Source organism: Acromyrmex echinatior, chromosome 2 (genome assembly GCF_024713525.1).
Source record: "Acromyrmex echinatior isolate Ae372 chromosome 2, ASM2471352v2, whole genome shotgun sequence".
NCBI classification, from domain to species: Eukaryota; Metazoa; Arthropoda; class Insecta; order Hymenoptera; family Formicidae; genus Acromyrmex; species Acromyrmex echinatior.
The window spans coordinates 8,383,169-8,396,358 of NC_141853.1; the positions used below are offsets into that span (position 1 = coordinate 8,383,169).

Here is a 13,190-nt window from a genome sequence, read left to right on the forward strand (position 1 = left end):
AATTGACGTCTAATTGACTTTTATTTCTTCTTGGCTTAAAATTTTAGTTTAATTTACTCTTTAGTAACATATAATTCTTTAGAATTAGAAAAAAATAAAAAGCAATAAATTGTACCGAGATTAAAGGCGTAATCTATATATCTATAGTAGAAATGGATTATATAAGAGATTAAAATTTATCTATATATTGATAGAAATAAACAATAAAGGAAGATAATTTTGATAGAGATAGAAAAAATGGATATTATATATACATATTGAGCTGGAGAAAAAGTTCTGCGAATTTTTAGTAAATTAAATAAAATTTAAACAAAAAAATCGACATTATAACAATTCATTCAATCAACAATGTATTGACTGTCCTGATCTATGACTTGTTACCAACGTTTCGATGAAGTCTTAATGTTCTCAAAAGTAACGCGCACGCACACATGTGTATGTGAATTAACTTATTTTTTTATCTTTTTTTGGTTGTAAAGAATTAAAATTAAGAGAAAAAGATATAATGTACGATTCATATCTTTGCGAATAATTTATCTGCTGATTCATCGAATAAATTTTCAATGTGTTTATTATTTAAAAAAGAAAAAAATTTAATACATATTTTTTATTTAATTCTCAATAAAACGTCGACAAGATATAACATTATCTCTTTAATTTATGTTATAATATTGAACAGATTGCCGACTATCGAAATCGAACTACTTTATCGACAAAGTCCAACATGCACTTTGTTATGAGATTCCCCAAAAATTACGATGGAGCTACAAATGTTTCTTCGTACACGTGAATGGAGGAGAGCGAAAGAAAACAATAATAACGTAAGTTACAAAACTATACGTACCAAAAATTACTGCACAAGAAAATGATTTTTTGAAACGAAACTAGAATTTGTATTTTATAAAAAGGGGGAGGTGAAGGGTCGGAGTCGTGTACGTTCTAGGAGGAACGACGTTCACGAAGGAACGCGGGAATAAAGTACTCCCCTTGTTTCTGCGTTTCTGTGGTGTATACAATGGTTATTTGCAAATATTATCGACAAGGCAATTGCCGTTACGGTCAATATTGTCAATTCGAACACATAAATCATTTCGGTAAGACATGCATTAACATATACATTTTCACTATTCAACTGGCAAGTAACATATCATTGTTTGACTTTCCAAGCGGGCAATACTAAAACCGAGGATGATATCATGTAAGTATTCGCATAAATTTGTATATGTATATTATGAGTTCCTATTTATGTTTACAAGTCTATATACTTAAGTTAAGATCGATCTTTTTTTCTTTTTTACATTTATATACATCAGTATTCTGGTGGCGAAGGAAGTACTTCTTGCTGAGAGAGGCGGCCAGTGGTTGCTGTCTTGCTTTGCCCCACTCAAAGAACGCCCCTGTATCCCAGGGATGGAGGACTTATCTCCAGAGGAAGTTCGATGGGAGATATATAATGCACAGAAAAATGGCATAGTTGAACAAGCGGTTAGTAAGTTTATGTTGAGTTGTCTGAGCAATACGGAGCTATAAGATAAAGGATCTCTGAAAGAAAAATTTTTCTGTTGCCCAGATAAATCATGAGAGTCTATTGATATATCAAATAATAGACTATTTTTGCATATTGTTTTTAGAAACTACACTTTCAACAATTGTGTCAAGACATGAAGGCGAAAAGGGAGGTGTTGAAAAATCCTACACGGGAAACAATGACGTTGCTGGTATGTCAAGTGACATGGGTTTCTCCATGTAATTATTTTGATTAATCGATTAAAGCCTCTCAAATATATTTATGAATGATATGATTGTGTTCCAGAAAAAAATTTTAGGAAGTGGCCAAAAAGGTAAGTCAGATGCATATAGCCATACAGCATGTATGGCTATATTTATGTAAATCATTTTTTTTTATTTCAATAAAATATTTCAGAAATGTTTCGTCAATATTTGTAAAACGTTTTAAAATATTACATATTAAAATATTTCATAATGTTTTAGAAATGTACAAATATTATAAGAAGAAAAATATTTTAAAAACTTTAATATATTTTCTTGATATTTATATTTCAGAAATGTTTCATGAAAAATTCTGAAATATTTTAAATCTTGTAATGAAATATATATATTTCGGAAATATTTCATATTTTCTGAAGAAATTATTTTCTTTGCAGCTTCTCAGCTGAGCTTAGTTAATAACACGTCGACTAATAACGTGTTCGGAAATACAACATACAACGTGCAGAATAATAATCCATTTGGTGGATTCGTCTCCTCGAGCAATACATCGTCGATATTTGGAAAGTCCAATAATAATACAGCATTTGGCAATACGGCGACCTTCGGAAATAATCTCGGCGGATTTGGTGCTACGACGAGTGGTGCTGGCTCCATTTTTGGAACAACGAGCACGTCGACAGCATTCAGCGGTGTACAGAACAGCACATCAGCATTTGGAACGCAACAGACGAATCCGATTTTCGGCGGATCACCTCAAAATGTATTCGGCCAAAACAATGTATTTGGCGGGACGGGCCAACTTGGCAACGCGTCTACCACCTCGCTGTTCAATAATCCGATGACTTCGCAGGCGAGCACTTCGTTGTTTGGTGGACCGACAACTACCACCTCCAATTTGTTTGGTGGTTCGTCCACCGGATTACAGACAAACCCGGTTTTCGGTGTCTCGACTACGTCATCATCCGGCTCCTTCAACGGCGGAATATTCACTCAGCCAAAAACGCAAATGCATGCATTCGGCGGAGCGCCAGTTTTCGCGGGAGTAACTACCAACTATGCCAATAATTCCACTGGCAACTCGTTATTTGGCGGCGGTCAAACGTTTAGCGCTCCTACAAACGGTATCTTCGGCGTATCCACGGCTGTTGCAACGCCAGGTTTTGGTGCGGCTGCCGCTACCACTACGCCAGCTTTTTGTACGCCTATTGTTGCCGCGACGACACCAGGTTTTGGTGCATCCGTCGCTACCACGGCGCCAGCCTTTGATTTGAATCAACAACCCAGCAATAATACCTTTGGAACGACTGTATCCGCTCCTAATGTCTTTGGTGCACAGAATACCGACACCATGTCGGCAAGCAACACACCGTTCGGTGCGCCGTCTGCCGCGATCAGCGGCCCGTTCGTCACCACTAGCTCGCAACAATTTGATTCTACAAACACGAGCTCGGCGCCATTTGCGGGAACAGGATTCGGCGTGGCCGTTGCGAGTACAAATAATACATTCGGTACCACAGAAACCTCTTCCAATTCGTTATTTGTGAATGCGGGAACTACCTTCGCAACCTCCAACGGAACCATTCCAAATCCATCACCGTTCTCCGCATCGACATTCGGCAGTATCAATACTTCCTCTCCGTTCGGTTCACCTGCTAGTACAACTGTTACAACAACTACACCCGCAAATCCATTTGCACCACGGCCACAACAAGGCGCTTCACCGTTCGGAAACGTTGCGCAAAATCAATTAAACATCAATGTTCCTCCTTTTGGAAAATCACCATTTAACACCGCTATAACTAACATCATTGACGATAGCGTTTATAGTGTGGATGGTGCACTAACGGATGATGAGAAGAATATGTTCTTGGCTGAAAAATTTATCATCGGCAAAATACCACTCAAACCTCCTACTAAAGATATAAGATGACTTGGTTATACCATCTATGAACTTATAATGACATGTATTAAATGTATACTGTGATAAAAGTACTATTTCTGCTGTAAATATCTAAATCTTTATATGGCTAATATGCCTAAATAAGTTTTTAATAGAAATTATAGTTATAAAACTAATTAAAGACTTATTAATTTCGATATTAATAACTTTGTTAATTCAACAATTAAAGAGTCACCGATGTGAATTATATGCCTGAATGTGAATGATGTGGGCAAAAGGGATTTTATTCAAAAACTCAATTCGATGTACGATTCTTTTTAATACAATGAAATAAAGTCATTACTAAGCTCATATAACTTAACAGATCATTGTTTTATATTATTCGACATTTAATCAACGCATCAACATAAATCAAACATCTTTTGTATCAACGTTTTTTAATTTAATGAATGATACATGATATTTACATATATACAAGCGATGATCGATTGTATCACAAACTATGAAACGTCTTCATAGATTTTTATAATGGATTACTCCGTGTGAAAGAGATGGGGTAGCAGGAGGAGGAGCAGGAGGTACAGGAAGTGGTGGTACGCTATTAATGAATTGCGTGCCTTCCGAAACCTGTAAACAATATATATACACGCTATTCCTAGGCTCATGTAATTGGATTTGGTATTACGTAAACACGTTTATAAACACACCTGCGGCAAGTGGCACAGAGAGTTCGACGGATAATTACTTCGTTGCGCATAAGTCGCAGACTGATTGGACGTCTGCGATAGGCCGGGTTGTATACCGTTCGAGGATTTGTATCCGGTGACCTGAAAGAAAGGCAACAAAGTTCTATGTTAATACACGAAAATCGAACAAACTCTATCAACAATATTTATTGTAGAACGTGATCAGATACCTTGTCATTCATTTCAGGAAATATTGTGCTTAGATTGAAATTGGTGAGACTGGTTCCCGATGGATGATGTGGCATGGCCATCGGATTGCTCGAGACGATTCCTCCACGGACCATATTAGAGTTCATAGAGAAACTCGTCGCTCCCACGGTTGCGACACCCTGAGCACTCGCCATAGCCGACGACGGAGGCGGTGGAAGACCATTCACAGTCTTGGCATAGACATTCGTTTGCGGATGATTCTGGTAAAGAGGATTGGTGTGTGGTGGTGGGGGTGGAGGCGGTGGCGGTGCCAGAAACGTTGTCGAATGATGATAATCCTCCAACGGAGAGTTGATGCCAGACAACGGAAACTCCAGGTTTTGCATAGGACCGCTTTCGAGAGCTTTTCGCTTGCCCTTCTTCGCGGCAGTGGAGTACGAACGTTTGTCGCAGTTGGGATGCTTTCCGTAATGTTGATGATTCTTCCCGTTCCCGTTGACATTCCCAGTCGTAGTGGAAGTCGTGTTCACGCTGGACGTATTAGCAGTACTAGCGCTCGATGAGCTGCTCGTTCCGGCTACGTTTGGCAACAAAAAGTTGTTGGCTTCCTGTACATAATCGGTAGCATTCTCATGCAGCGGCATGGTCATGTAGCTGTTGGGCGTGTTGGAGATGCTGGTGATGAAATTGCTGGTAGGATAGATAGAGTTGGCAGAATTGGATGAGTACGTGTATGTGTTGAAGTTCTGATTGACCACCGATTGACCGTAACCGGCCGCAGTGCCGTCATCCGGTGGTGGCGCGCTAGAAAAGTAATTTATAGGCATTACTGTAGCATCCGCGGACAAACCACTTTGGAATTTATTCTGAGGATAATTGGTTGTGAACTTGATTGATGCGTGTTTATCTTGATGACCGCTAGTATCATGAATACTGGTGCCAATCAACGCCTCCGCTGTGTAGTTGCTTTTGCAGTTTCTGCTTCTCCAATGGACGTTATTCTGTTGATATTTTTGCTGTGGTTGTTGTTGCTGCTGCGATTGCTGGTATCCCTGTTCCGTGAACACGTGCCCAGATGATTTTTGTTCCTCGTGTCGCTGATGCAGATTGTTGTTATCGTTGGTCGTCGTAGACTTGCGAATGTCCATTTGCCGTTTGCTAGTTGTTCTGGGACTTGCGTTGCTCTTCCTCTGGTGTTTTCTAGCCTGCTGTTGTTGCTGTTGCTGATGTTGCGAATGCTGGTGCTGATGCGGATGGTGGTGTTGATGATGCTGATGCTGTTGATGATTCTGCTGTTGATGGCTCTTCTCTGCTTTTTCATGTTCTACTAATTGACTCACAGATAAGAAGGTGGAAGCTGGATGCTGTGCATTCTGAGTGTTTAGTATCGCATGTAGATCCCGTCCCGACACGTTATTCGCTTCTTTCTCTTTTATGGATGCATCCTTGCTCTGCTCTGCAGAAATTCTTGACGATGACGTTGCAGCGCCGAACAGGAAATTCTGTTTCTCCAGATTAGTACTAAGATCGAGATCACCTACCAGACTCTGCAAATTCGACGGTACAATATGTTGATCGATACACTTGACCGATGACTGGCCGATTGCATGCTCAACGCTATTGTGCACGCTGTTTTTCGTCGGAGACCACGGAAACGGCTGCTCCTCGGAATAGAAGGTTTCCACTGGCCTCTTCGGATCGCTTTGCAGAACCGGTAGATTTGGGAAGCTGTGAGCAGCAGAAACATCATAATTGTTATAGAACTGATTTGAAGTGCCCTGATTGTATGCAGGTGTTTGCGTAAACAGATTGTTTGGGCAGAACTCCAGTTCTTTGCCAATCGGTGGTAGAATAATATCAGTAATATTAGCGTTGTGCTTGACCTCCGGTGTCATCATCCAATTGACCGGTGCTTTGATTGCATGTTGCTGATGTTGATTACTTTTGGACTTATTATTGTTACCGTTGTTATTGCTACTGTGAGATTGTTGTGATTGTTGTTGCTGCTGGCTGTGTTTTACATCGCTGCTGTAACTACCGTTATCGTGAAGAGAAATCTGTCCTTGAGTGAGAACCTGATATTTGTGCTGACTTGGCTGTTGCGTCGTTTTCTCCGCGTATTTGAAATTCACGCCGGTGTAAGCCTCGATCGGATATTTCATCTGCACGTTACTTTCCGCCAGGTCGAAGTTAATTTGTGGTTCGTACGTGTACATCGTCTTTTCCTGCTTGGATGACAGGTTTTGATGATTCTTCTGTCCGTGTTGCTGGGAATGCTGCTGTTGTTCCATGGCAGAACTGAATTCGTTCTGCATATAATCCGAATCCATGTTATACTTGTTCTTGCTCTTACCACTATCGGGAAACTTGTAATCATTCTGCTGATTTTGCATTCGATTCTGTTTCGACGGATCATTTCTAGTCTTTGAAGGATCAACAAAAGATTGTTTCTGCGACTCGATCTTTCCTTGTCGCGATTTGTCGATCCCGGTTGACATGGTTGAACTATTCGGATAATTATCGCCAATTAACACTTGATTAGAAAAACTCGAATTGTCCTTGTGCAATGGTATATAGCTGTAATTTTCGCAGATGGTCTTTGCTTCATTATTATCGTTCGAATGTGGTTGTCCTTGATCATAGTGTACCAAATTGTTATTGTTACCACCACTGACCGGTGAGAACGTCGTCCACGAGAGGATACTAAAATTGGATGAATTATGAGCGACAGTAGTCGTGGACTTGGTGTGATTTTCTGTCATTGTACTCTGTTCGTAGTTGGATGTAGTGATGAACGATGAGGTCTGTTGCGAGTATCGTGCAACAGCACCTTGTTGCACTGCTGCTGTCTTATTATTATTGTTGGCCATGGCGATAGTTGAAACAGCGACGTTCGTCTTCTTGTCATCCTTACTAGGATATGAAACATAATTGTGTGTGCCGTCGGTATTTGTATTCAGAACGTTCGTCCGCTCGCTAGGATTACTCATCGCTCCCTTAACGTCGTACTGATATGATTGAACGAACGGATCTACATCCAGCTTCTTTGCTGGAACATAGACCGAATCACGCATGTGATTGTGTTGTTCTTGAGCTTTAGATCCGAGCACATCATTCAGTTTCGCCTCTTGATTCACCTGATTCGAACTGTTCAATGTGTCCGTGCTTTTATTTAGTTTGGAATAGTTTCGTTGGAAAGTGTTCTCCGAAGAACTCTGACTCGCAGTCTTCGTAACGTATTCTTGATTTCGCGACGGAGCGTTTGTGGTCTCGTTATCCCCACTTGTATATGATATGGAGTCCTTCTGCATTACTTTCGTTTGATTCCCAACGTAATCATTGTGAGAGCTCGCGATAATATGTTCCTGTTTTTTCTGAACATTAAATGTCTGCTGAGAACCATTCAAATCTAAGAGAACATGACTGTCCTTGGTCTGGCTGTACATATGTTGCATGTCTTGAGAAGACAGAATCGGAAGGGAGGAATCTTTGGTTGGCAAAGAGTAGTTCTGCATACTCTGGGACGTCACTGGAAGACTTCGATCCATCTGATTAGAGTAATCGACACGGTGGTCAGAAACGATACCAGTAGAATCGATTAGTGTGTCTTTATTGTGCGACGGATAAATTACGTGTGATGAACTCTGCGAGCCCTTATCTTTTGTTTGAGTCGAATAGTCCGTTTGCAAGGATCGTAAAGCTGCGGTCGAAGAGTTTGTGGTCACAGTCGTGTTTTCAAGACGAGTGCTCAACAGATTTTGAGAATCATTGTTGTCGACGCGCGGACCGACTGTGGGATTCGATTCTTGCGTCGTCGCGATAGCATTTTTGAACATAGACGAGTTGGAGGTATGTTGCATTGTGCCAAGACTATTGCCCACTATTGTTGAGTAACTAGGCAAGAAGTCCTGAGCTCCAGAATACGTTATGTCAGGATTGCGGCTTGTCGCTACTTGCGTCGATGTACAATCCGTGATATTGCTTTTATTATTAGTAGATGGGGTGTTTATTGATGCTTGGATGTTTACTGACGCTTGAGACGTAATTACGTTAACATTGTTCGTTGTTCTCAATTGACTCGGACGACTTTGATTCGTCGCTAAACTTGGAGAATTACCTATGATACACGAGGAGTCCACAGTAGAGAAATTGACTGAGGTATGAGAAGGAAACGCGTTGGTAGTCATCACAGATTTCTCTAAGCTCGGTGCAAGGACGGTCTGAACTATCTTGTATGGTTCCCGCAACGTTTCTTCGTTCACAACCTTCGGCAAAGACTTTGTCGTCGTACATTCCACAGGAACGATTACATCGGAGTTTGCATTTACATTCGCGGATGTAATTTGCTTCTCCTCGCAGGACGTTTTTAGTCGCTTCTCCGCAATCGCGTGCGATGGCGAGGAAGTCTTAATCTTGAAACTGTTCGGTTCCATGGTGCCAATCTGCAACAGCATTGGCGGAGTCTGACTATGATATTTAAAGTCATCTTTCATCTCCTCTTCCAGGACCTCGGTTTTGCCGTTCAAGGACGACACTAGCGGGAAAGCCATCAGGAACGCTGCCGTGGGTGATATCGATTCCGGATTATGCGAATTGGAGGGAACATGCAGAGAAGCAAATATATCATTAGACAAATCTGAGTGTAGCCCGTCCGTTCTGTTGCTGATCGGTACGAATGTATTGTCAGTGGTATATGGCAATGATTTCGATATTTCGTCCTTCGAAGTCTTTATCAATTTAGCCTCGTCGTTGACTATGTTGGCTGTTAATGGTGACGACACCGACGACGATGACGACGATGTCGATACTGATGTTGTAACATCGACAATGTTTGCGTCAGATTTCATTGTTGTTGTAGTGTTTGTGTCCAAATTTAGAATGATCTTGTTGCTTTCCGCGCCGGTCATCGCGTCATTAACTCGCTGTTGCTCCTTGGCCGTCGCTACACATAAAAGACTATCAAAATGCGTGCCCAGATTGCACGTTTTCTTCGGTCCATCCGAACCGACAGCTTTCTCCGCCACTTCAACATCTGTCAAGGTCGATTTCACATTCAAATGATCTACATTTTCGCCACTTTTTTCCGTTATGCTTTCTCTCATGTTGAAATCATTGGATGATCGATCAGATGTATCTGTCTCAGGCGACTCACTGGAAAATTTGTCCGAGGGAACAGTCTGTGGTGCGACAACATCTTCGGTTGTTTTCTTGTTCATATCAAAGCAATTTGTGTCTACGATGTCTATCAATTTGCTTGTTGTAGACGTTTCTTCTTGATTCTCGTTTACTACTTGAGTAACTGTACTTGATTTCGCAGCGGCAGATTCCTTCTCATTGCCGACAGTCGTATGCTCTTCTGAGATGTCCTCCCCTATTTTCTCTATAACGTGCTTCAAACCTACGATAGATTTGCAAGTGGCGGTGAAATCTGTTGCTTTTGAAACAACTGGTTGGGCAGATTTCGCTTCGCCGTTTGTGTCTTTCCGCTTCTTGTCGTCAGGTTCATCCGCGGAATCACATTCAGATAAACTACGTTTAGGCGTGCCTTTTCGCGGAGTTGCATCCTCTTGAGTCTTGGCAGGTTCTTTCGGTAATTTCTTCTCGATATTCAACTCCTCAGGTGTTTCTAGCGTACTCTGGACGCTTTTGTGACTCTTGGAGTTATTTTTATTACCCTTTGATTTCACTTCTAATTCTTTCTTATTTGCGCTATCCTTAGGCTTCTCCATTTTCTCCTTATGTATCGCTGGAATAGGCACTTTATAAGCCATAGTTGTTTTTGTGATTTCCTCACCTTTCGGCAAGATACCTTTGTGCCCGCCGATCTTCGTAGCATTGATTATATTCTTTACATTTGACGCCCAATTGTGAGAATCGACGACCATATTCGCACGAATATTCGGTACGGTGTTCAGCGTGACTTTCTGCACAGTGTTAATTAGAGCATGATTGCATATTGAGACGACGGAATTCTGGACACGATTTGCCAAGGGTTGCATCACAATCATCTGACTCTGTTGGGTGTTACCGAGGATTATCGGATTTGTCGATGCCTGCTGCGTATTCACGATGATGTTTGATGTCATCGGAGTTACGAGGGGCATCAGTTTTCCACCAGATAAAATGAGAGCATTAGGAGTTAAATTGGTGACGGTATTGGCCACAGATGGCAATGTCGAATTTTTTTCATCCTTGCGTTTGCGTTTCTTCTTCAATGACTTTTGAGATTCGACTTTTTTGTCCTCTGAAAACAACAGATTTACATTAATAATGTCAAATACATACATTAATATAAAAAAATAATATAAAAAACGATATATTAATATTAAAAAAATGTGTTAATTATTTTACCGGTCTTCTTTTTCTTAGTGGTTGTCGCATCCGCAGTTGCTTCATTAGCAGAATCTAAATTAAAACACGAGAATGATAAAAATGTTTATTAAGACAAAGACTTTAAATATACATCATTTGATTAAATAACAGCAATTCTAGATTTGTTTATACCATTTTGACAACGCTCCGCTTCTTTCGATCCAGTTTCAGGTAGGCTACTTGTACTATCGGAATTATAGTTTTTGCTATTGGCACAGTTTACTCGATTTTCTTGATTTTCTATCAAATTACAAACTTTCTTAGCGACGGCAGCTTCCTCGGACAACTTTTTCGGAGCCGACGATGTTGCAGATTTTCTCTTAGAAGGCACTTTATTCTCCGTGGATTTCTCCTTCTTTTTCTTCTCTAAAGTTTTCTCTGCAAAAAATGATCAGATAATTAAAAAACTTTAATACTTTTAATTTTAACTTTGCATCAACATGTAATGCACTTACTTTCTTCGATCTTATCAAAATACTTATCTACGTCGTCGACGTTAATTTTGTTCGACCATTTTAAGGGAGATATTTTTTCAAGAGCTGGTTCAGCTGGTACAGAAATTCCTGCCTCTTTGAGAAGAGTGGATAATAACTGAGTGCGAGACGTCAGCTGTATTACCAGTTTCTTCAAACGTGCTAATTCTTCTTCTGGAAAAATCAAAACAATACATAGCTACTGGATAGATTTAAAAACTGAAATTTTCTTTTCCTAATATATATACTGGGTGGATCTTAAAATACATACTGTGTGCCTCGGAAGCGTGAGTGGAGAATAACTCATCGGTACGACTATGGAGGTCTTTTATGTACTTTGAGGCATGGATCAGGATGTCGACCTTGTTGCGTTTGCGACCTTCCTGATGCGGTGGCAGAAGATCCGCCAATGTCTTGAAGTATGCGTTCATACGTTTTCTTCGATCTCGCTCCCATGTTTTTGCTTTGCTGCAACGAGATTTGCAGGTAGAGAAAAAATAGAAAGGCATAGATGATATAAGGTACTTTCCACTTTGATGACACAAGTCGACATAAATCGACACAAGCGTTGTTCTATCCTTGTTGACATTCGGAGAGTAACAAAGATTGAATGACACTTGTGTATGAAATGAAAAGCACCCATAGTGATTACATTTCGTTATTCACTGCAAGTATTAAAAGCTTATAGTTCACATTATGTATCCTATATATTTTCAGTACTTGCAATGAATAACGGAACGCAGTCAGTGTAATACAGTGAATCATTACATCCTCGTTGTTTGCCAATGTTAAACAAAAAATGAAACGATCGCTTTGTTAGTGTGCCGCTTACTGGAAAATATCATAGAACAGTTGAGCTAGAATGTTTCCTCGCGTAATCATCACCACGTTTTTAAAATGAGAGAAGAAACTTTAGAGAAACTTAAATTGAATAGACGTGAATAACAAGGTAACTGTGTGACAGGTTACAGAATCGAAAAATTTTTAAGACTCACGTGTTCTCCTTTCGTGGCATAATTTATCCGCTTGACATCGTTCTGTAAAGATAGCGTGTCGCGAGAAGCGCCAGTGCGTCACTTGTCACCGACATTACGCGATCGCGAGAATTGCCTTCGTAATTCTGACATTTTCGTTCCACTAAGCGAAATACAAAACACAGTGCTACAGCTGTGTGTCGTGCAGCGGGAGATGGAATGAGCGGAGAATGCAAGCTTCCGATTTGGGTTCGTCGCGCTATTTCGCAACAGGAATCTGGTTTATCGGCGGAAGCTCAGATTCCATAAAATATTTCAGGAATATATTTTCAAAATATTATATTACAAGATTTTATTGTATTATAAATATTTCAGAAATTTTTCATAAAATATATCTGAGATGTAAATATGCAAAAAATTTTTTTTACAATATTTTTGTACAATATTTCTAAAATTTTTTTAAATATTTGAAATATTTACGCAATATTTTAAAATGTTTACGAAATATTTCTGAAATATTTTATTGAAGTGGATTTTGTTATAAAGTTACTATGGATGAAAAATGGATCTAGATGGCGCGTAAAATCTCCGAAAACATCGATGCGACTGTTTATTATTTTGTTTTCTCTAGCTGAACTGAGTAAGCTGAACTTACTGCACTTTTCATCTTTCCTTCTTTTCTCTCTAACTACACACCTGCAACTTTTTTTTTCTCTCACCCTCTCTTTCTTTTTCTTTCTCCGTGACGACATTGCAACTCGAGATTGAGCATTTTCACATGTACGCTCTCTACACTTTTTTTTCACATCATTCTTTTCGCTTACTATTCAAAATGTGAATGATT

General features: G+C 39.9%; 2 protein-coding genes across 2 annotated transcripts; one reads left to right on the forward strand and one right to left on the reverse strand.

Moving 5' to 3' along the window:
- Positions 1-715: 715 nt before the first annotated feature.
- LOC105154254 (uncharacterized) lies at positions 716-3,992 on the forward strand. Its single transcript, XM_011069630.2, has 7 exons — positions 716-821; positions 909-1,094; positions 1,168-1,198; positions 1,314-1,485; positions 1,632-1,718; positions 1,814-1,841; positions 2,166-3,992. The coding sequence occupies exons 2-7, from the start codon at positions 1,016-1,018 to the stop codon at positions 3,659-3,661; spliced, it is 1,893 nt and encodes a 630-aa protein (XP_011067932.1). The 5' UTR covers positions 716-821; positions 909-1,015; the 3' UTR covers positions 3,662-3,992.
- LOC105154255 (uncharacterized) lies at positions 3,931-12,646 on the reverse strand. Its single transcript, XM_011069631.2, has 8 exons — positions 12,368-12,646; positions 11,644-11,840; positions 11,355-11,546; positions 11,032-11,277; positions 10,879-10,932; positions 4,548-10,771; positions 4,339-4,458; positions 3,931-4,258 (listed from the first exon to the last, which is right to left on the reverse strand). The coding sequence occupies exons 1-8, from the start codon at positions 12,385-12,387 to the stop codon at positions 4,145-4,147; spliced, it is 7,167 nt and encodes a 2,388-aa protein (XP_011067933.2). The 5' UTR covers positions 12,388-12,646; the 3' UTR covers positions 3,931-4,144.
- Positions 12,647-13,190: the final 544 nt, after the last annotated feature.